This window comes from Halichoeres trimaculatus, unplaced genomic scaffold (genome assembly GCF_033239565.1).
Source record: "Halichoeres trimaculatus isolate MK-OKI-2021-1 unplaced genomic scaffold, fHalTri1.1 fHalTri1_scaffold_2, whole genome shotgun sequence".
Taxonomy (NCBI): domain Eukaryota; kingdom Metazoa; phylum Chordata; class Actinopteri; order Labriformes; family Labridae; genus Halichoeres; species Halichoeres trimaculatus.
Window position 1 is genome coordinate 28,024,236 of NW_027437180.1, and position 20,664 is coordinate 28,044,899.

A 20,664-nucleotide genomic window follows, 5' to 3' on the forward strand; every position below is an offset into this window, starting at 1 on the left:
AAGCTGAGTCTAAAGGAAGTGAAGGGCGAAGGCAGTTTTAACTCTTATATAGTGGTGCGGGGTGCTTGGGCTTTTTAACAGATGCAGCAGGAGAGAGAAACTGAAAATAACTCAAAAAAGATGTCATCGTACTGGTTTATGTCTGGATTGTATCATTCAGTGAATGTTAGCTTTAGTCAGTTCGTGGAGGATGAAAGTGCAGTATAAAGCTGTGATTGATAGGTCTGCTGACCACTGCAGCTCTTGTGATGAAATGTGCAACCAAGTTAGTGGAGTAGAAATTTCAAAGAAAAAATGTAAAAGACATAAGAAGTCACTGAACTTTATTCATAAGTGTCTTCAAACTAGAAATTTTAAAACTAAAAATTGCAGTAATTTTCAAAGTTGAAAATGAACAAAAATTAAAAGCAATTTGTAGGTACTTAAATTAACTGCATTTATCTGCTTCTATACATGTGTACAAAATTAAACATTTTGGTTTGTTATAAGCAGACATGCATGGAGACATGTCTGATGGAATATTTTTAAATGACATTATAAATAAATTTTCAAGAATTGTCATATTTGTTGTAGCTAGCCTCTTAAAATTATACACATTTTGATGAGCATTTGAAAGTTTAGTTTAATTTAGTTTAGTTCAGTTTAGTTTAGTTCATTTGGTCACTTTGCACATGAAAACTTACATGCACAATGACATGAAAATGAACAAATGTTGAGTTAATGCAATTCCTGCATTAACACTAAATTGTAAACAACAGCAAAACAAGAAAAAATAAATAAAATAGAATAGAACTTTGTCATTGTAACAAGTACAACGAAATTGAAGTCACAGCAGCAATCAAGAAAACAAAAGTAAGAAAGTGTATAGAAAGTGCAAAAAGATTCATAAGAAAATAGATGTTGACAGCTTGTCCATCATTCTCCAGTTCAGCTAGCCTCCACCTCCACAGGGTCCAGGACCGAGCTTCTTCAGCAGTCAGTTCAGTCTCTGTCTTCTGGATCCTGTCTGCTAACAGCAGGTGAAGCTCTTTCAACGTGGCGTTGGCGTCTAGTGTTAGCTCCATTAGCCATGTCTGTAAATAGCATGATGCTACTCTGCTCTCTGGTATTCTCTCTGTTGCTGAGTTAGCACAGCTAGCTCGTCCATCTTATTGGATATAGATCTTACGTTCCCAATAACGATGGATGGAAAGACAGGTCCATGTCGTCACTTCTTGGCTCACACCTGAGAACCAGCACATCGTCCTCACTTTCTTCTCCTCACCTTGTGGGAAGACATCAGGCTTTACACCGGTTAGCATTGACTTCATAGAACACGGTTTCTGAAAATGTCATTTAAGTTGATAACGAAAAATAAATTCCAAGGATTTTATTTTTAGAAAAATATCCAATATCCTCAAGCTAAAATTTTCTTGGAGATTTACAGGAAACTTCTCTGTTATTTACTAGAATTTCTTCACCCTTTTGCAAACATACTTCGATCCAACATAGAGAATTTTTCAGCTAAAGGCTGTATTAACCAGAGGGATCATCATGGGTTTAGGGGGAAGTTAAATTTATGTTTTGGTCAGCTGAAGTAGCACAATGTCAGAGAAGCACATTTTAGCCTCACTGGGAAGGAGTGTGAGACGTACAGTATCATCTGTCAAACATTACATATAGTCATCGATCAAACTCAAGTTTGTTCTTGATACATGTTGTCCCATTCACTTTAGGAAGATTTGAGAAGAAAAAGGCACCATCTATGATTTTTGCCTGTTTCCTTTGTTGTCCGTTTTCTCTGGCACAGGCTCGGGACAATCTGTGTGAAGAGATGCAAAACATAGAAAAGAGAGAAACAAAGACTGAGAGGAAAAAGAGTCTGTGTTGATGCATATTATGCTTCTCTGTGGCACATCGCCAGTCCCGTTCACCAAGTCCCACCTGGCACTGCTTCACACACGTTTGTGCGTGTTTTAACTGACACACAATCTATACACACTTACAAACATTACACACACTGCATACTTGAGTGCACTGGCAGCTTTGAGTAGTGACTCTGGGATTTTACTCTCAGGCAAACAGAGAGAGAGCGAAGTGGCTGCACACCCACATCCAAATCCACTTGAAAATGCTCACCTGCTTTCCAAGCTACAATCAAATATTTCAGGTCGTAGGAAGTGTGCCCAGGGTTTGTGTGGAAACAAGAAATTCATCCAGAAAGTTTGAATTTGATATTCTTGTTCCTGGAAAACGATTTGTGATCGGCACAAAGCATCTTTATTATCTCAAAGTTTCACTGATGCGGAAAAAATCATATGGAAATCTGAAGTCTTGTTTACTGAGTTTAATATTATTTGTTATTAGTTATGTTTAATAGACGGTGAATCATTTCTAATGAGGCAGTCAGAGACCCTTTTATGAGTTGTAAAGGAAACTCTTTACATAAAATTGCTGTAATAAAACTAGAAAAGCATTCAGAGCGCACAGACCTCTGCCAAGCATATTGTGTTTGTCACTAACACTTTAGTCCAGACCTGGGCAAACTACGGCGCATGGGGCACATCCAGCCCTTTGTACGCCCCTGTCCGGCCCGGGTGAGTCTAGTCATAAAAATTAAACTTGTGTGAGTGCATATGTTTAATCTTAATACTTCATCTATCACAGGCACTGTACAAGACGTTGTGGTTTGAATTCTCCCTCTCTCTCTCTGGCTCAGTCAGTTTCCTCCACCTGAACTCTCTCCTGTTCTGAAGAGAGAGTGCCGTCGTGTATGCGCAGCACAAACCGAAGACAGGTAGAACTTCACAACGACAAGCATTTCACTATTTTAGAGTCAGCCTTCTCACTATACGCTGCTCTAAACTCTCCTTACTGGAGAGGATGCTACATTAGAGCAGAACTACGTTAGTTTAACTCACATGTCATGTCAACACCAATGAAGAAAGAAAGAAAACAGCTAAGGCTCTGGTAAACTCTCCATCAAAAAGTGCTGCACAGTTATCCCTCTCTGTCTCTGTGGTCTCCTGCAGCGTCTTTGGATCAAACCAACTAAGAAAGAGGGGGGTGGATGGATTTTGAGTTTACGATATAACGGCCAAGTTTGACTTTAAAAAATATCAGAGCTCACAGGAGCATACTTAAAGTCTGGAGACAATCAGGAGAAATCACAAGCCAGTAGACCAGCTGGAGAAAGGGTTAAACAATGGGAGACTCCCTCAATATTCAGGAGTGTTAGCAGCCTGCCAGCACTCTCGATTGGTTAAAGTGAGTTAATGTATGACACAGATTAACAAAGACAAAAACTAAAGACATTTTCTCCATCATTTTAGGATTCAATTTTTTTTTTTGGTGTTCTTATTTGACCTTTACACCACAATTTCACATAACCTAATATATATATTTACACAGTGCGTTATTCTTATGATTATTAGTACCAGCTGTTTAAAGTATTTGAGAGCATTTTACAATGGAAGAAAGTTGGTGGCCTTCCAACACAATTCAGGTTTCTCACGTGGCCCCTGGTAAAAATTAATTACCCACCCCTGCTTTAGTCCTACTTTAATGTTAAACTCCCTTTCAGCAGACTGTCTGCTACAATTTGGTGTTGGTTGCAGGTTTGTACGATAATTTGTTACCTGACAGTGTTGTAAAATATGATGACCCAGTACATATTTCATATTCTGGATCTTAGTATTGAGAATATTGCCAGGATCTGGATCATACTTTTACATCTGTCAGAAATTAGGGTGACCTTGTCTTGTATTCTTCTGCAAAGCAATCCGACCATTTATCGTGGTGGAGTTATATACACATATGGTGAAAACAGCCCTAATCCTTTAAATATAATCCTAGATCCAGGTGGTAATCCAGATCACCTCCAAAATGTATTCACTTCTTCCTTATCCCATCTTGAACATTTCCTGAAAATTTCATCAAGATCCGTTTGTTGCTTTTTGAGTTATGTTGTTCACAAACAAAGTGACAGGCTGACAGACAAACTTTCCCAAAGACATAACCATCTTGGCGGAGGAAATGATAATTCCTTTTCAGACTTCACTCAGTGAAAAAGATTCACAGGCAAAAGCCTTCCTGATTTTTTCCTCGTCCCTCTGATCTTCATGTTGTGACTGGGGCTGGATTTCTAAACCAATGTGCTTGATGTAAACTGTATAAATAATTCACACAGAAGAGTCTGTGATTCAATAACCATTTGTGATATTCTAGCTCTGATTATTAGTTAAAATCAAAGTGGTCAAATCATTTTTTGAACCCACAGAGAGGAACTCTCCATGATGATAGCTAAACAGGCTGCGTTTGATTTACTGCTCGTGTTCAGTCTGCTCAGTAGGGACTTGTCGAGCAGCCGCCTGTGCCCGTTTCATTTTTATAGCTGAGCTTACTCAGTCAGTCGGGGAGCTGCTTTCAAATAAAAACTGTCAATGCTGCAGTTGAGAGCATTATTTTTGTGATCAAAGTCCAGAAAAATCCCTCATAGATTGTCTGATATTTGATGTAGATTGGGGGAAAGTATTATAGCCATAGCTCTTACGAACTCTTTAGGAAGCTTACCCTGGAATATATACTGTGATACAATTGCTGATAAAATTGCTCTAGTGTCTTGTCTCATTTTCCTTTTATTTCTGTTTTTTTTCTTTGTCTGTGTCCAAACAGAGGAACTCCAGCCTCTCTGGGAGCACAAGAGGCATGTACCAAGTGTCAGAGCGGCGGTCCTCCCCCAGCACAGGGTAAGCCCACGCTCCTTCTTATTCCACATGTACGGATGATTTCTTACCTCAGAAGTACAACCAGACCACCAAAGTTTCATAAAGAGGTTTATGGCTCAGGTGGTTCCACCCAGAGGAGAAGAGAGGATTATATGAGCTCGTAACTGTCAAATTACACAGGCTTTAATGGGATTCCTTTTACTTTGTAGGAAGACTTTTCTCTGTCTTTTTCATATTTTTTATGGATAATTTTTTTTTTTTACCCAGCCAAAGATTTGCTGCTCTTTTCTTTCAGGTAAATTTCGTTCACCTATTTTTTCCACAGTGTAAGAAGATTTGAGGTAAAATCACACTCTGTCTTTTTGCCTTCCTGCACTCTCTGCTTTAGGCTTTTAGGCATTTGGTTACAGTATCTCAGAAAAACACAAGGAAACCTGTGGAAGTGTCAGAGTTACCTGTCACCTTTTTTGTTTGTTTGTTTGTTTTCTTTGGCACATTGAGGATTTTTGCAATCCAATGTTAGATAAGATCAGAAACAGCAGAAACACCTACTGCTTCGTATCAGAAAGTTCACCAAGAAGTAGGAAAGGCACACGACTAATCCTCAACATTCTATTCATTAACACTGAGAAACACAATTTTTGTTGAGTTAGGTCTCACAGCTGTTTTTAACTAATTTTTGGGTGCAGAATCCAAAACTGATCCCAGTTTTTCTTTATCATTTCAAGTTTTTGAACTACAGGATCCCCATTTTCTTGAAAATATTACAAATATTTTACTTTACAGATATGTAATTCTTTAAAAAAAAAAAACATACAATGAAATATGAAAAAACAGGCATGACTGCAATGTTTATTTAAGACTACTATATTTTTTACAAAGGATATGGCAACTGGAGGAGCTGCAGAAGCAGAAATGATCTGAAACAAGAAAATATTTATCTATGTAAATAAAACACTAAGATGGAATAATCACAAGCTTTGAAAACTAAAAAAACAGTATAAAACGAAATAGAACTTACAACGTTATGCCAATGGTTACAAGGGTAAGAGAAAAGCCAGCACAAACTCTCTTAATTCCAACTGTGCTAGCTTCCTGTTTGCAGATATTGATAGTACTGACCTGTTGGGAGCTGCACACACTTCTTACCGAACTGTCTCAATTGTGATTGCACAAAAAGTTGCCACGTAGCTGTAGAAGAGTCCAACTGTGATCAGCTGGCAAGTCTTACTGCAGCTAATCAGTGGAATTTTGCTTATCTGGAGGGTAAGCGGAGAAAAAAAATTGACATGCTAGAAAAAAAACTGAATACAATTTTGGAATCAGCATGCCAAGTTTAGTTTCATTCATTCAATCTTTTATTCATTTTCTGAACCACTATCCTGTTTAGAGTCGTGGGTGTCTGGAGCCTATCTCAGCTGTCATTGGGTGAGAGGTGGGGTACACCCTTGGACTGGTCGTCAGTCAATCACAGGGCTGACACAGAGACAGACAACCTTTCACGCACACCCTCACACCTACAGACAATGTAGAGTGTTCAATTAGCCTGATGAGCATGTTCTTGGACTGTGGGAGGGAGCCGGAGTACCCGGAGAGAACCCACGCATGCACAGGGAGAGCATGCAAACTCCACATAGAAAGGCCCACCGGCCAAGCAAGGAATCAAACCGGTGACTAACTGTTGTGTTACTGTGCAGCCCAATTTTAGTTTTAATCAGCATTAAAATCCAACTCAACAGAATTTTTTCTTTCGAAATTTTTACCCAGAGTTATCCTTAACATAAATAAAATCACTTTTTACCCTTTACAGGTTCACCTCAATAAACAAGAGAAGTGTTATAAAAATAAATCTATTTCAGTTGCTCAATTCAAAAAGTGTAACTTAAATATTGTATAGAGTCACTAAACACAGGTAAAAAAAGAACCTAAAGTTATTCAATCTGAAAATTAAAGAAGTGCTACTCTAGAAGTCTTTTGTTGAATCATAATTTTTAATTATGATATTTTAAAGTCACTTACTCACTGTGGAAAAGTGCAAAATACATTATTTCTAACTCAGGGTGTGCGATAGATTGATTTGAGAAGGATTAGGAAACTTCCATGACCTGCAAATTCATCCAGTTCCACTCAGGTGCATGTAGACATTGTTCATGTTGAATCCACATTAAATATGAAAATACCACGCTTTTAATTCAGAAGTTTTCTCATGAGTTTGCAGTGTATTGTGCTAAACCTTTATGTCCTGACACTCATTTTCAGATTTTTTAAAAAAAGTTTTTTTTCAGGCCTTTTATGCAATCAGAGAGGATAAGACAGGGGATTGAGTAGGAAACAGGATGAGGGTGAGGATTGACATGAGATAAACTGACCACAGGCTGGATTCAAACCCGGTCCACCACTTGACGGTGAACCACATGGGGTGTGACCTGGACCACTAGGTCACATGCACCCCATCAGTGTCAGATTTGACAAGTGCTGTACAAAGAGGGTAAACACAAAGACAGTCTCACTTTAAAGAAAAAACAGAAATCAAACTTTGAAATATTTTCTTCTGCTTATCATTTTACACAAATTCAAGTTTGGATAATATATATATATTTTTTGATTGTTTTAGAACCCTTACTTCTGTCTGACGTGAATCTGGCAGAGTAACACGGTGATGTCATAGAGGAGAAAAAAACTACTACAGTAGATTTAACTTGCATGGGAGCTACCCTGTCTGATTGTGTCAAAGATTTAGTCTAGGCTTCATTAGTTGATGATTTGGTTGCGCTACCACCTGCGATAATACCATTAGGTGACCATGTGAATGATACCTTTCAAGAAAGTAAAATTCAAGTGAAGTAAAAAAAACTTGCTAAAAAAACTGTGGCTGTTCTTTAGCGGGAGTGCACTTATCTATAACCACATGTTTACCTTAGCAAACCAGTGTTGATTTTTTCATTACCTGACTAAGTCTAAGATTGAAGCAAGGAAAAGTTTGTTCAATATTATTTTGTCCTTAAAAAAGTTACACATATGGATGAAATCTGCTCGAAAAGGCACAGGGACCTAAATAGTCTATTTTTACTCATTTTTACCTCCGCCAAGGAGGTTATGTTTTTGGGAGAGTTTGTTTGTTGGTCTGTTGGTCTGTCTGTCTGTTTGTCTGTGAACAACATAACTCAAAAAGTAACAAATGGATCTTGATGAAATTTTCAGGAAATGTTCAAAGCAAGATAAGAAAGAAGTGATTAAATTTTGGAGGTGGTCTGGACCACTGTCTGGATCCAGGATCCTTTATCATTGTGAGATAGGGCAGTTTTCACCACGTCTATATAACTCCTTGATAAATGGTCGGATTGCTTTGGCAAACAATACAAGGCAAGGTCACCATAATTTCTGACAGATGTAATGACAATATTCTGGATACTAAGATCTGGAATATAAAACATGTACTGGGTCATCATAATTTTCAACACTGTCAGGTAACAAATTATCATACAAACCTGTAACTAACACCAAATTGTAACAGACAGGTTAACCAGTACCGTTACAGAACCAAGCTTTTAATTTCTACATCAGGAGATCTTCTTTGATTAACACTGAGAACAAAGTATCTTTAGTATCATGTAGCACAGCATGTGATGGAACAGATCCCAGTTTTTAGTCAGACTCAGATCAGCAGCAGTGAGGCGCAGGTCATCTGTCTCTCCTCCTGAGGTGTAACCAAAGTATTTCTGTCGCTCTGGTGGTGATCTCAGTCACTCTGCTGTGCCATCAAAGTCTGACTAACCCCACCGTCACTTCTACTTGTTGTGTGAATGTGTTTCCTAACATGACGTCACGCTAGCCCTGTCAGGCTTCCCCTCCTGTTGATTCACTGATAGCACAACACACGAAAACAGACAGTGACCCTGCCCTCCGTCTGTCTTTGGTTATTGATAGCTCATCAGGCATCAACGTATATTTACAACTAGATACAGATGAGGTCATCATCTCAAGCATTCTGTGATTATTTCATGATGCTGCTTTGTATTCTGGATACACACCGCTCTCACTAATCAGCTAATCAGTGCATAATGAGATTCCCATGATCTGGATCAAGTCATATCAAAGTGTTGACAAAATAGTAAAGCAGCTTTATCAGGTCCTGCTTTACAAAGAGGATTTTGAAATGCACGGTTTATGTCTTTGACCCAGTTTAGTGTAATAAAACCACACAGGCTTTTTATTGTTTCATGTAGTCTTGTTTCATATACAGTGTGCAGAATAACCTGGATCTCTCCTCTGTTTCCTCTTCCCCAGAAAGCAGAGATAAATGGTACCTGCAGCACTATCTGTGATCCTTTCTATTCCTCAAATGATAAATGCAAATGTTTCCACTCTCCATATTACGCTGCAAGAAAGAGGAGGGAGAGCTGATGAGGGAGAAATGAAAAACAGGAAAGAAAAATGCCCTACTTTTTCAGAGGCTGATATTTGTATCTTCTCATTTCTTGAACTGGATGGGAGGTTATTTTTAAGTACTGCAGCAGTTTAAATGTTTAAAAGCTGTCCTTGTTCTGCAGTAAACCCTTGGAAATGCAGCATTTTGTTGTAGGTCAAAAGGTACATGTTTGTGGTTCCTCTCGGTTCAAGATTTGCATCCACTCATGTCAAATTAAACACAGGGACTGCTCTGTGCTGTGTGGATCATAAAAGATAAAAAACACCCAATTACCATCTCTTTTCCTGCAGAGCATCTGGGCGCATCAAGTCGGTGTCACAGGGCTCTGGAGGTTACGACAGTGACAGCGTGGAGATGCACCCCATGGAGGAGTGTCCTGAGGCCCAGTACTATCACATGCAATGCCGGCTGGGTGAAGGGGGCTACGAGCGCTCCCCTGGATGTGGTGGTGGATCAAGAAACTGGGGTCTCCGTAAACAGGCCATCCAGAACTGGCAGCGGCGGCCGTACAGGAACAGCACTGAAGGCGAGGAAGGAGACGTGTCAGACGTGGGTTCCAGGACCACCGAGTCCGAGGTTGAGATGTGGGAGCAAGAAAGGAGAGCTGTGGCTGAGGTGCAGCAGTCTGCAGCCCCATACCCGCAGCATGGCAGGGCAGGCTTTCGCCCTAATGCAGGTGAGTTTTATGTAGACTCTGCCACACACCAGCAGCTCAGACTCATGGAAGCCAGGATTCACAGAGCAATGGCCTTGACGTGATGTCATGAGAGCAGGGACAGATGTATGTTTGAGTTGTTGTTGTATGTTGTTTGAGTAGTGGAGCTCCACAAAGTGACTGTGGTTCCACTTTGAGCATATATGGTAAGAATGAAGGAAAGAGGCCCTGCAGCTGCAGCAGTGTGTTGACACAACAATGTCAACACATCATGAATAATGAGTGAAACTCTAAAGTAACTCAGTCAAGAACACAAACACAGACACAGATGCATTTTGGAGGTCCTTCAAACACTTGTATGTGCATTACAGCCTTAAGAGAGAATGGTTTTGGGTTGAATTAATAAAGTTGAACTGACGCAGCTACACAGGCACTAACAGCAAATAACTGTCTGTATTTGAGCTTTTGCTTGTTATCATCTCAGCTCTTTGTGTCGTGCTGAGTTTTGAATCTTCGACTGAGCAAAGTCAGTCAATCATGCTGGCACATTCCTTCAGATCCACCACAGATTGTACATCTCTCTGCTAACTTCCCACCCTGCCAAGATCCTCAAACTCACACTGCTGCTGCCCTCCATCTCCCTCCACCTGCTGTCGGGTTTTGACTCTAAAACAGGTGGAGTGAAGCCGTCAGTGAAGGAGTAAAACTGGGTCCTGTGACACATGCGTATGAACCGCCCCGTTAACTCAAAGATTTTCCTCATGTAACACCCAACATGTTTCTGGCACGCTGCAGCTCTGACGTAGTTCTCCTTATTGGGAGAGTGTCTCTGCCAGCTTGTATCAGATGGTATGTTTCTACCAGCACACATTTTTCCCTGCATGCAACACACAGCTCGGCTTTTTTAGTTTGTTTGGCTGCGTTGAGCGTGGGTGGTGTGTGTGAAAAAGAGAGAGGAAGAAAGGGAGAAAGAGGAAAAGAGAAAAGAGAGTGTAAGTGAGGGTTCGTAGCCCTGATGGTTTCAAAGAGATGGTCCTAAACCAAAGATGACATGAGTCATGCTGTGAGGTATATGACAGGCTTTGATTGGATGGACAGTAACAGCCAATAGATGGCTATTCAGAGAGAAAATGGACATAAGGGAAAAATTATGTAATCCTGTTCAGTGTCCTGTTGGCGCCACCATGCGACAGTACGTGTAATATTTCCTGTGGGACATTTATTTACAACAGTTCTCGAGGGAACTTTCTGTAGTAATCATGATAAAATAGACACAGGAGAGACAGTATACTGTTTTAGATTAACACCTGTACACTGTAAAATGTTTATCAGAATGTTTAGGAGCCATTCCTCAAAATCAACAATGGCTGATTCTCAGCAAAGAAATATAAAACAAATAAGCAGACTGATGTAAATGAGGTAGCATGGACAAAATCAGGAGAAAAAAAACTACAAATAGACTTATTTTTTTATGGATAAACAAACACTTGTTGGCTGAGAATTCTTGCAGTTTGATAAATAACATTAAGTAAAGAGATCTAACCTGGAGCCAGACAATGAAAAGCTCAAAGTAAATGTGATGTTTTTTGTTTCTTAGTTTTGTTAAGATTCTGGCACCCAAAGAGCTGATCGTCTCTGGGAATATGTGCTCTCCACTTTTTTTTCCTGATGCAACATGCATGCCAGAAAACTGTTGCAGAAGCTTAAAGGAGACAAAATAAAAGCAAAGATGATGGATTTTTGATTTTTAACAGAGTGAAACGATGCGCTCCAAGATGGGAGATGCTAAAATGAATTACTTTGCTCATGTCAAACCATCAATTTGTACTGCAAAAAACTGAAATCTTCTCAAGTGTTTTTGTCTTTTTTTTTTAGGTAAAAATTGTCTTATTATACTAGATATGAGCCACTTTCAACTTATCAATCCAGAAAAATGTCTTGTTTCGAGTTGTTAGAGTACAAAAATTAGGTTTTAATTGCTTGTAACCAGTAAAAAAATCTGCCAATGGAACAAGAAAAAATTGCTTGAACATTTCCTTGAGACTAGAACAATGTCTTAATACAAGTAACTTTTCTCTTGTTCCATTGGCAGATTTTTTTACTGGTTACGAGCAAATCAGACCTAATTTTTGTCCTTAAATAACTTTATACAAGACATTTTTCTGGATTGGTCAAGTGAATTTGGCTCATATTGAGTCTAAAAAGGAATTTTCTACTGAAAATAAGACAAAAACACTTGATAAGATTTTAGTTTTTGCAGTGTGGGCCTGGTCTAAAACATCACACATCTGATAGTAGTATGATTTGATGGGGCGCAGATGGCCTAGTGGTTGAGGTCACGCTCCATGAGGTTCACCCTCAGGTGGGTTTGAATCCAGCCTGTGGCCTCTTTCCCACTCGTACCCTGCCTCCTGCTCTATCCACTGCCCTCTCTAATCCAGTTAAAGGCATATAAATCCCAAAACTTTTAAAAAATAAGTATAATTTGATAGTATTGGTAAATATGACCAATAGTAAGGGTTTCTCTGTGGGATATAAAAAATGAGTCTTTAATTTTATTCCCTCCCTCAGGTCGATCTGACGTAGTTTACAACAAGCCATGTCGCCATGAAAAAAGCCCGTCCAAGTCCAACGAGGTGATCAGTCCTGAAGTCCTAAAGATGCGAGCAGCTCTCTTCTGTATCTTCACATACCTGGACACTAAAACTCTGCTGAGAGCTGCTGAGGTCTGCAGGGACTGGAAGTTTGTGGCTCGCCACCCTGCTGTGTGGACCAGAGTGCTGCTGGAAAACGCACGCATCTCTTCTAAGGTGTGTCATGAACATGAAGATACAATACTGTACTTAGGAGCTTCATCTTTAGCTCCTCACTTAAAAAAAAAAGATTTTCACTAATATCTTTGTGTCTCTCTTAGTTCCTGAGCATACTATCTCAGTGGTGCACTCAGACGCATTCACTCATTCTACAAAACCTCAAACCAAGACAGCGAGGCAAGAAGGAGACAAAGGAGGAGTACCTGAAAAGCACACGGTGAGACACACACACACACACTCAGGCAAATCAAACATAAAGGTACAACTGCTGTTAAGTTTTTTAAAGAAACACTTTTTGGGGACTTGTTAATACACCAGCCATTGTTTTTGCTATATCCTAAATGACCCAGTGAACAAGTAATGCGTTAAAGCCAGAGGGAGAAACGTGCTGGATTGACAGCTTCTTTGTGTGTGCCACCAGCGTGTACTCTTATCAGTTTTTGTTTCCTGATGCATGACAAGTGGAAGTCTGGGAGTAACAGCGGATTCTTCTGTGTAGAGACAGGGAATATTACAACTCCAAGCTGCTTTGATAAAGACAAGCTGCTCTGTGCATTTCTGTACAGGAATCATTTTATTTTGGGCCGAACAGAAGCTTTGAGAGAAATATCTTTTTAGCCTGGATTCCACTTATTGTGGGTTATCATTTATTGCTTTAATTTAGTCACATTTTTTTTCCTGCTATTTCTTCTATATGAATTAGATCTATATTTTTGTTTAGTTTATTGTCCTTATATTACTTTGCTGTAGTGTTTTGTAGTCCAAATCATTCAGAGTTAATCTGTGTGAAGCACATCAGGCTTCATGCTTGTTCATTATCTTCTGTAAATAGTTATAAATAGCTGAGTTGAGTTGAGTCGAGGTAAAAGTGCTGCTCTGAAGGACAGGAGAATTGCTTCCTCTGCTCCAGCTCTCTCTGACTGTTTCTGCTGATCTCTCTGCACTTTCCCGTCTAAGTGGCTGTCTGGAGGAAGGTCTGGAGGCGTTGTTAAAGGCCACAGGAAGTAACCTGCTGATCCTGAAGATTTCTCACTGCCCCAACCTGCTGACGGATCGTTCTCTCTGGCTGGCCAGCTGCTACTGCCGAGCCTTGCAGGCTGTAACCTACAGGTAAACTCCTCCAGCTTTCTGCCCTTGCTTCTCTTTCTCCCACCGAGCTCTCAGGAGTCTGGAGACACCCAGCGTGTAGCTGTGGGCATACATTGTTGTCCAAATGATACTGCTTTGTGTTCTAGGAGTGCCACAGATCCCGTTGGTCAGGAGGTGATCTGGGCCCTTGGAGCAGGCTGTAGAGATATCATCTCCCTACAGGTGGCACCACTACACCCATGGTAATACACACTGATAATCTTCAGTGTTAGATATGTACCACTTCACTCAATCTGCTGAAGGATTTAAGAGTCCAATACTCCATGAATTAATTCATGTTTTGTCTACATTAGCCAACAGCCGGCCCGGTTCAGTAACAGATGCCTGCAGACGATTGGAAGATGTTGGCCACACCTCCGTGCTCTTGGTGTGGGTGGGGCAGGATGTGGCATTCAGGGTCTGGCCTCTCTAGGTAAAAACGTATAAGAATGTGTTTGTTTTTTGCTGAGTTTCATGAAGTTATTTCAGTTTCTACACAAATGTTCCTTTTTTAGGACTATATGAAATTATTCAAATATCTACCCAAAAGTTTCTTTGTTTTGTTTTCAATTCTGGCTACTGCCCCAAGCAGAATGCAGGATAGAGGATAAACAGTGAAACATTATTTGGATGTGTAAAATATTTTTTAAATTCTTCTGCTTTTCTCACTCATCTTCATTGCTTTTGTTTTGACATTTTAGTGCTTTTCACACAGCTTTTTTCAGTTTTAATTCTTTAATCTTCTTGTTCTTGTTTCTATTTCTCTATGTTGCTTTGATCTATTTTATTTTTATTCTTGTTGCCTTGTTTTATTGTGTTCTATCTCCATTTTTGTGTTTCTTCATTTTAAATTGCTTACATCATCTCACATTATCAGTCCTTTTGGTTTCCATTTGTATTGTTGGGTTGTTTTTTTTGAAAAATTTCAGACTGGCTTTTAAAACACAATAATATGGTGATGTGTTATTTTATTTTGTCTTGTTTTATCAGTTTTTATCTGATTTTTTTGATTGATTATTTTGTTGCTTTGATTTTTATGACGTCAGGTTTTTGTTTTGTTTTGTTTGCGTTTCTTATTTGGTGTTAATTTCTTTTGAATTCTTATGCTCTGCTTGTAAAGTCTTTGTAGCTATAACAGAGTATATTTCTGAACAGTAAGGTGTCTTGATGAATAATTTTTCAAGATGTTGCTTCCTGATTTAGAATTGTAATTATATTGTTGAAATCCACTGACTGATTGATCTCTGTATCTCTCCTCACCAGCGAGGAACTGCATGCGGCTGCAGGTGCTGGAGTTGGATCATGTGAGTGAGATCAACCAGGAGGTGGCAGCAGAGGTTTGCAGGGAGGGACTGAAGGGGCTGGAGATGCTGGTGCTAACTTCCACACCTGTCACCCCAAAAGCCCTGCTTCACTTCAACAGTGAGTTTACACGACACAAAACCCAGTTTCATTTTACAAGAAATTATTTATTGTACTTTTATTCAATTTAAAACTTTCGGGGATTATCAAAATGAGACAATGAATATTTAACTGTATTTAAGGTTTTAGAGATGGACAAAGCAGGATTTTCTTGAGCAGCTGTAACAATTACAGTCAATTTTTATGTGATTGATCTGAAAAACAGCTGAATTTAAATATTCAAAGCTGTAGCTGCACAGTGGTGCCTTATGCTGTGAGCCTGTCTGTGGGGAGTTTGTATGTTCTCCTGGGTTCCCTCCAGCTCCCTGCCCCAGCCCATGGACACAGTTGTTAGACTCTAAGTTACCCAAAGGAGAGAGTTTGAGTGTGACGTATATTTCGACAGGTCAGCTCTGTGATTTACTGGCACTCCACTGTCAGCAGGGATTAGCAATAATGTAGAAAACAAACTGATGACATCTTGTCTAACCTGTCTTTCACTCATTCAGGTGTTTGCCGCAACTTGAAGTCGATTGTAGTTCAGATCGGTATCGAGGACTACTTTGAGGACCCCAATAGCCCTGAAGCTAGAAAACTATTTGACGAGATGGTCAACAAGCTGCAGGTAACAACAGGTTTTCAACATCATGACAAATGCTTCTTAAAGTCATGACCTTTCTTCTCGAACTACAGATGAGCAGAAATGTTTAGAACTGAAGCAAGTATGTCCAAAGAGTTTTGCATCGCTGTATGCACATGGCTAACAGCTTGGCCAATCGAGAGGAAACATTTGTCTATTTTTATCCCCAAAACACACCGCTTGAGCTGTGACTCAATCTTCTGTGTCCCAGTGATAACTGGTTGTGGATACTCTGTGGCTAAGTCACTGCTCACTGAGAGGCTCAGGTCACCCCCCTCTCAGTCATATACACGTATACATAACGACTTTGAAATCTCCAGCTTTATTTATGTTTTGTTTTTATGACTCAGTTAACTGTGCTGGCTCTTACTCTCAGGATGCTGGTGTTGCTCATAGCAGTTAGATAACTTTTCCAAAGACTGCAAACAGCTATGATTCATTTTGATCCCTCTTCCCTTTATATTCGTGGTGAAAAGGAAGTAAAAACTCCCCTCGTGTACTTGATCATGTGTTTTTAAAGGGAGTTCTGTTGAGGTGAAGCTTATAAGCCAGGAGAGTCATCCTTAACCTGCTGCAGCCTCATGCTGAACTGCTTATTTTTAGCTTTCTGTCATACATGAGTCACTGTGCCCAGTTCCTGTTGATGAAATAAACATTAAAAGAGAGAATGGGACAGGGAGAAAAGAGCATTTTGATTGCAGATATTTAAAAAAAAGCCACACTTGGCTTCCATCACAGAAAATGACAGTCTACTGTCCCTTACTGGGTTTTTTTTTTCAGGCTCTAAAGAAGAGACCAGGCTTCTCCAAAATCCTCCATGTGAAAGCAGACAGTCTCTGCTAACATCTTTTCTTGGAGAGATGCCATCTTGGCTCCAGTCAATCAAAAAGAACCAGCTGTTTTTGAGCTACCCCATGTGGATGAATACGTCTGCTGCACCGACAGAACCTACAGATGATCGTCATGAAGAACCAGGACCGAGGCTCAGTGTGCAAACTCCACAAGAACAAACTTCAAACTGATAATATTATTATCCCTGCAAAGGATGGTTCATATCTGCTTCATATTGGCTGAAGTTTGTATTTGGATTAACTGTGTCGTATGATAGGCCCGTTTTTTAAACTTCCAGGCTTAAATAACCAACAAAACTGTCAGATTCTTCTCTCTTTGACTCTCTTTGCTTTCACCTTCAAATGTTACTGCACAGAGCCAGATCCCTCTGTTCAAACGCCTGCAGCCAGGCAGCCAGCGCTGTATCTAACTTTCTGCATCTTCATTATGCTTGACATTTACTCCAGACTACCTTCAACACCAGTAGCTGGTGGGCGGGAGTGCATTTTAAAACATATACAATTTCCAACAGAAGTACAAGGTTAAGAGTCTCGAGGCAGGAGATTCGTGTTTGCGCGAGCGCGTTCAGCCGAGGCTTGAATAAACGGTTTTCATCCTGCCTTGCCCTGCACTAATACATGCCAGGGCGACTTTCAACACTTACTGCTTCCACCTAGAACAGAAACATGCTGCACGAGCTCCAGGTGGAGTGGGGAGAGCAAGGACAGAGCTCCCTGAACACACAAATCTTGACAGTCTTCTAGCCACAGCATGGCAGCAATGCAATTAGCCTCTTCTATCATCCTCTGCTTCTCCATGTCAACACAAACTCTGACTTTTCCATGGTTGTTTTTATCTCGAGATATGTTCGTCTCAAGAAACAGGATGCAGTATCTGGTGTTTCTTATTTAGAGGAAAGCTGGAGGATGATCCATAACGCATTTCTACATAACACTGGTGCCATTTGTGTCTGTTCTCATTCTGTTTTTCTCCAATGTGCCATTAATGCTGGAGGTGGGACCATGTCAGGCAGGTTTTTATGTTTTTCAAATTCTTTCGAATTTAACTTATTGTGATTCTATTTAAACAACCTTTACTGACACACTACACATGGTCTCCAGGTGTATACAGGTGTCATATACCATGTGACTTTCATGTTACACCAATCTAAACAGTGCCAGTCCTTTTAATACTGCTGTGATAGCCAGGGGCCTCTAGAGTCATGTTTATGATTTCAGATGAAGTCCTCTGGCTCCCTCTGCTGGCGAATAAAAGCAGCGGCAGACTCACTGCACCCTGCATCACTAAAAACATTTTGCAGCAAAGGCTAGAGGGTCCAGCCTTCAGTCTTCAGAATTTGGCTGTTAATTTGGTGCAATTGATGGCTCCAGTTGAGTTTTATATGGTTCAGAAATACTCAAGAAGTATGAGTAGCAATATTTAAAGGAGTGGAAGTCCCTCTGTGCTGCAGGTAAGAGAGAAATCCAGTGATTTTACACAGAAAGATTAGTTATTTCATGACAATGTGCTTGTAAGCCTGCGTCAAAGATTGTGGATTGTCTTCTGTGGCTCTAAAGGAACTCTGAGGTTTTACTCCTCTTACTTATACATATTTATTTGGAGTTGGGAAGAATTAACAGCACAGAAGTCATCATTACAAGACGGAGGCATGAAGTTTGAATACTTTAGGAAAATGTGTTTACAAGGCATTAAGTGTCTAAAGAAATCTTTACTTTAGGAAGTGGCAAGATCTAGAGGTTTTGGACCAGGGACCAAAAATCAGGGTGGATGCATTTGCTGCATTGCTTTTATTAGACTCAGTCTCTTGCAAGTTCCCTGAACACTTTGAAAGTGCAATACTACATCACAGGAGTACATTTGTAGATTCCCATCAATCATTTTGCACACCGTTTCCAGACAGGTTGGAAGGTGACCCATGTGTCCTCTCTTTCCTTGCCAAAGGTTTACAGCAGGTTGCTTCACGAGGCGTTCACTTTACCTGGCTACCCTTATATGTCAGAGGTGAGCCGGCCCTCGCCCCGTTTCTCAGCGTTTGAGAGCAAGAGAGATAAGGTGATATTTCACTGAGCAGGTGTCATGTGGGTTTTTAAAACTCCCAAACAAGGAAAGCTGCTGATTCTTCTCTCTTTTTCATTTTAAAAACCTTTCTGAGGACCTGTTTAGCTGCATATTGTGGTGATGATGTCAATATGTGGATGTTCATTTCTTCATGTTCTTCCAGTACTGCATATTATTGTCATTGTTATAATTACTAACCTCCTACACTGGTTCTGATTGTCTGCTTGGGTTCATTGAAGGAAACGTGTAAAACTTTGCAGACTGAACGGAAAAAACACAAAGCACTTGTTGATTTTAAGTTTTAGACAATCCTGCCTTCGCTATCAGCTTCTCTGTACATAATGTTTGTAAAAAAAAATATGAGAAAAAAAAAAGAAAAAGAATCAACCTTTGATGTTATATTATATTATAAGGTCATACTTCTGAGTGGAAACAGTGGAAGTTTACAGCTGTTCATTCTGTAAGCATTTTCTCTCCAAAGTCGAATGAAAGATGAACATAGAGACTATATTATGTATAACAGTAGTGTTGAAATTGCAGTTGTGTATTAGATACTTTATTAAATGTGCATCAGAGTCATATAGAGATGGAAATTATTTAAGAAGAGGATAAAGTTGATAACTCAGCTATTTATTTCTATAAAAAAGAGCGATGTGTATAATGTTGGCATGTTTGTGTTTGAGCATCAATCATTAAGTTGCCTTCTTAACTGTTCTGCTACTGTGACAAGAAAATTATTCGATGTTTAAAGAGCTTTGATTGCCTGCAGGTTAATAATCTCATTATTTTGATCCAGTCTGTTGTTGCACTAGTGAGAAAAAAAGGTATTTCTAATGTTACTGATTAGAGTGTTGTTTTTAATGTTCAGCTATTTCTCAGTATTCGACAAAATATGATGCACTTTTTTTCCTGAACACTTTTACTGGCCCGTCTGTCGCCATTTTTTCTGTCAGCAGGGCGCCTGGCAGAGGTTTGTGTTGTTGTATGTAACCAACTGTCCACTCAAATGTTCAGTTTCAAGGAGGAGAATAATTTTGGAAACAACGCTCACATGCCTCTTTTCTCCCTCATCATCTGTCACTTATCATCTGTCAGGAAGTTCAAGAATGATTTAACTTCATTCAAGTGCTTTTTTATGTTCATTGCCAATATGACCTTATGCTCCCGTTTTCATTTGTTGCTGATAATACTTTGCTTTAGGTTGTAGATTCATACCAGCAGCTTTATTGTGAAAATGGACCTGCTGAAGATGCTGCAGATGCTCTGACGCTGCAGATCAGAGGTGCCAAGTATGCTGGAGTAACGTCTGGCTTACATCTCCATTCTAAGCCTCTCCAGATATAAAGCAGAATACTTTATTTATTTACATCCAGAAACTGAAGCACTTACAAGCCATAGTGCTTCCTCATTCATTTCGTCATTTCCTGTTTTAATTTGTCTTCATCCCTCCTCCTTTGTTGCAGTTACAGCCACGTATCATACTGTGCATTTAAAATTCATGTTTGAGAGTCCATGTATCTCTCTGTACATATTTTATGTCTGAACGATTGTACTCTGCCCATCCATCTGAATAGTATTTTACACATTACCTCAACACTTATCTGGGCAATTAAGTGTGCAGTTTGTCTTTGAGATTTTTCTTTTTTGACTGTCAGTGAACGCCAATCAATCCATGAACTTCATCCTTGTTGCTTAGACGACAAAATGGATTCTGTTGCTGAATAAAACTTTCCCAAAAGATGATTGGCTTCTTGCAGTGACTGCAGTCAATTGAAATGTGTCACCACCTACTTTTACTCATTTGATGTCATCAGAAATAGGCTTTCAATTCTATATTTTCTTATACTTTAAGAAACATTTTGAAATGGTTTGGAAATCATTTTGGAAATTTGATTAACTTAAGTCCAAGCTTAAGTTTGTGCAGAATCACAAAGTTAATGGTCCCGTATCGTGCTTCTTTTCTGCAGTTTGATATGGATCAT

General features: G+C 39.7%; 1 protein-coding gene across 2 annotated transcripts in view; it reads left to right on the plus strand.

Moving 5' to 3' along the window:
• The window catches only part of fbxo41 (F-box protein 41), a 59,716-nt gene extending 39,294 nt beyond the window's left edge, over positions 1-20,422 (plus strand). For both annotated transcript variants that reach the window (XM_074687778.1, XM_074687783.1), the window contains 10 exons: positions 4,654-4,727; positions 9,426-9,811; positions 12,362-12,600; positions 12,705-12,820; positions 13,561-13,713; positions 13,839-13,934; positions 14,046-14,164; positions 14,995-15,153; positions 15,642-15,757; positions 16,553-20,422. In XM_074687778.1, coding sequence (XP_074543879.1) covers positions 4,654-4,727; positions 9,426-9,811; positions 12,362-12,600; positions 12,705-12,820; positions 13,561-13,713; positions 13,839-13,934; positions 14,046-14,164; positions 14,995-15,153; positions 15,642-15,757; positions 16,553-16,615 — 1,521 coding nt within the window. In that variant the 3' untranslated portion in view covers positions 16,616-20,422. The remainder of the gene's footprint in view (positions 1-4,653; positions 4,728-9,425; positions 9,812-12,361; positions 12,601-12,704; positions 12,821-13,560; positions 13,714-13,838; positions 13,935-14,045; positions 14,165-14,994; positions 15,154-15,641; positions 15,758-16,552) is intronic.
• The last annotated feature ends 242 nt before the right edge of the window (positions 20,423-20,664 follow it).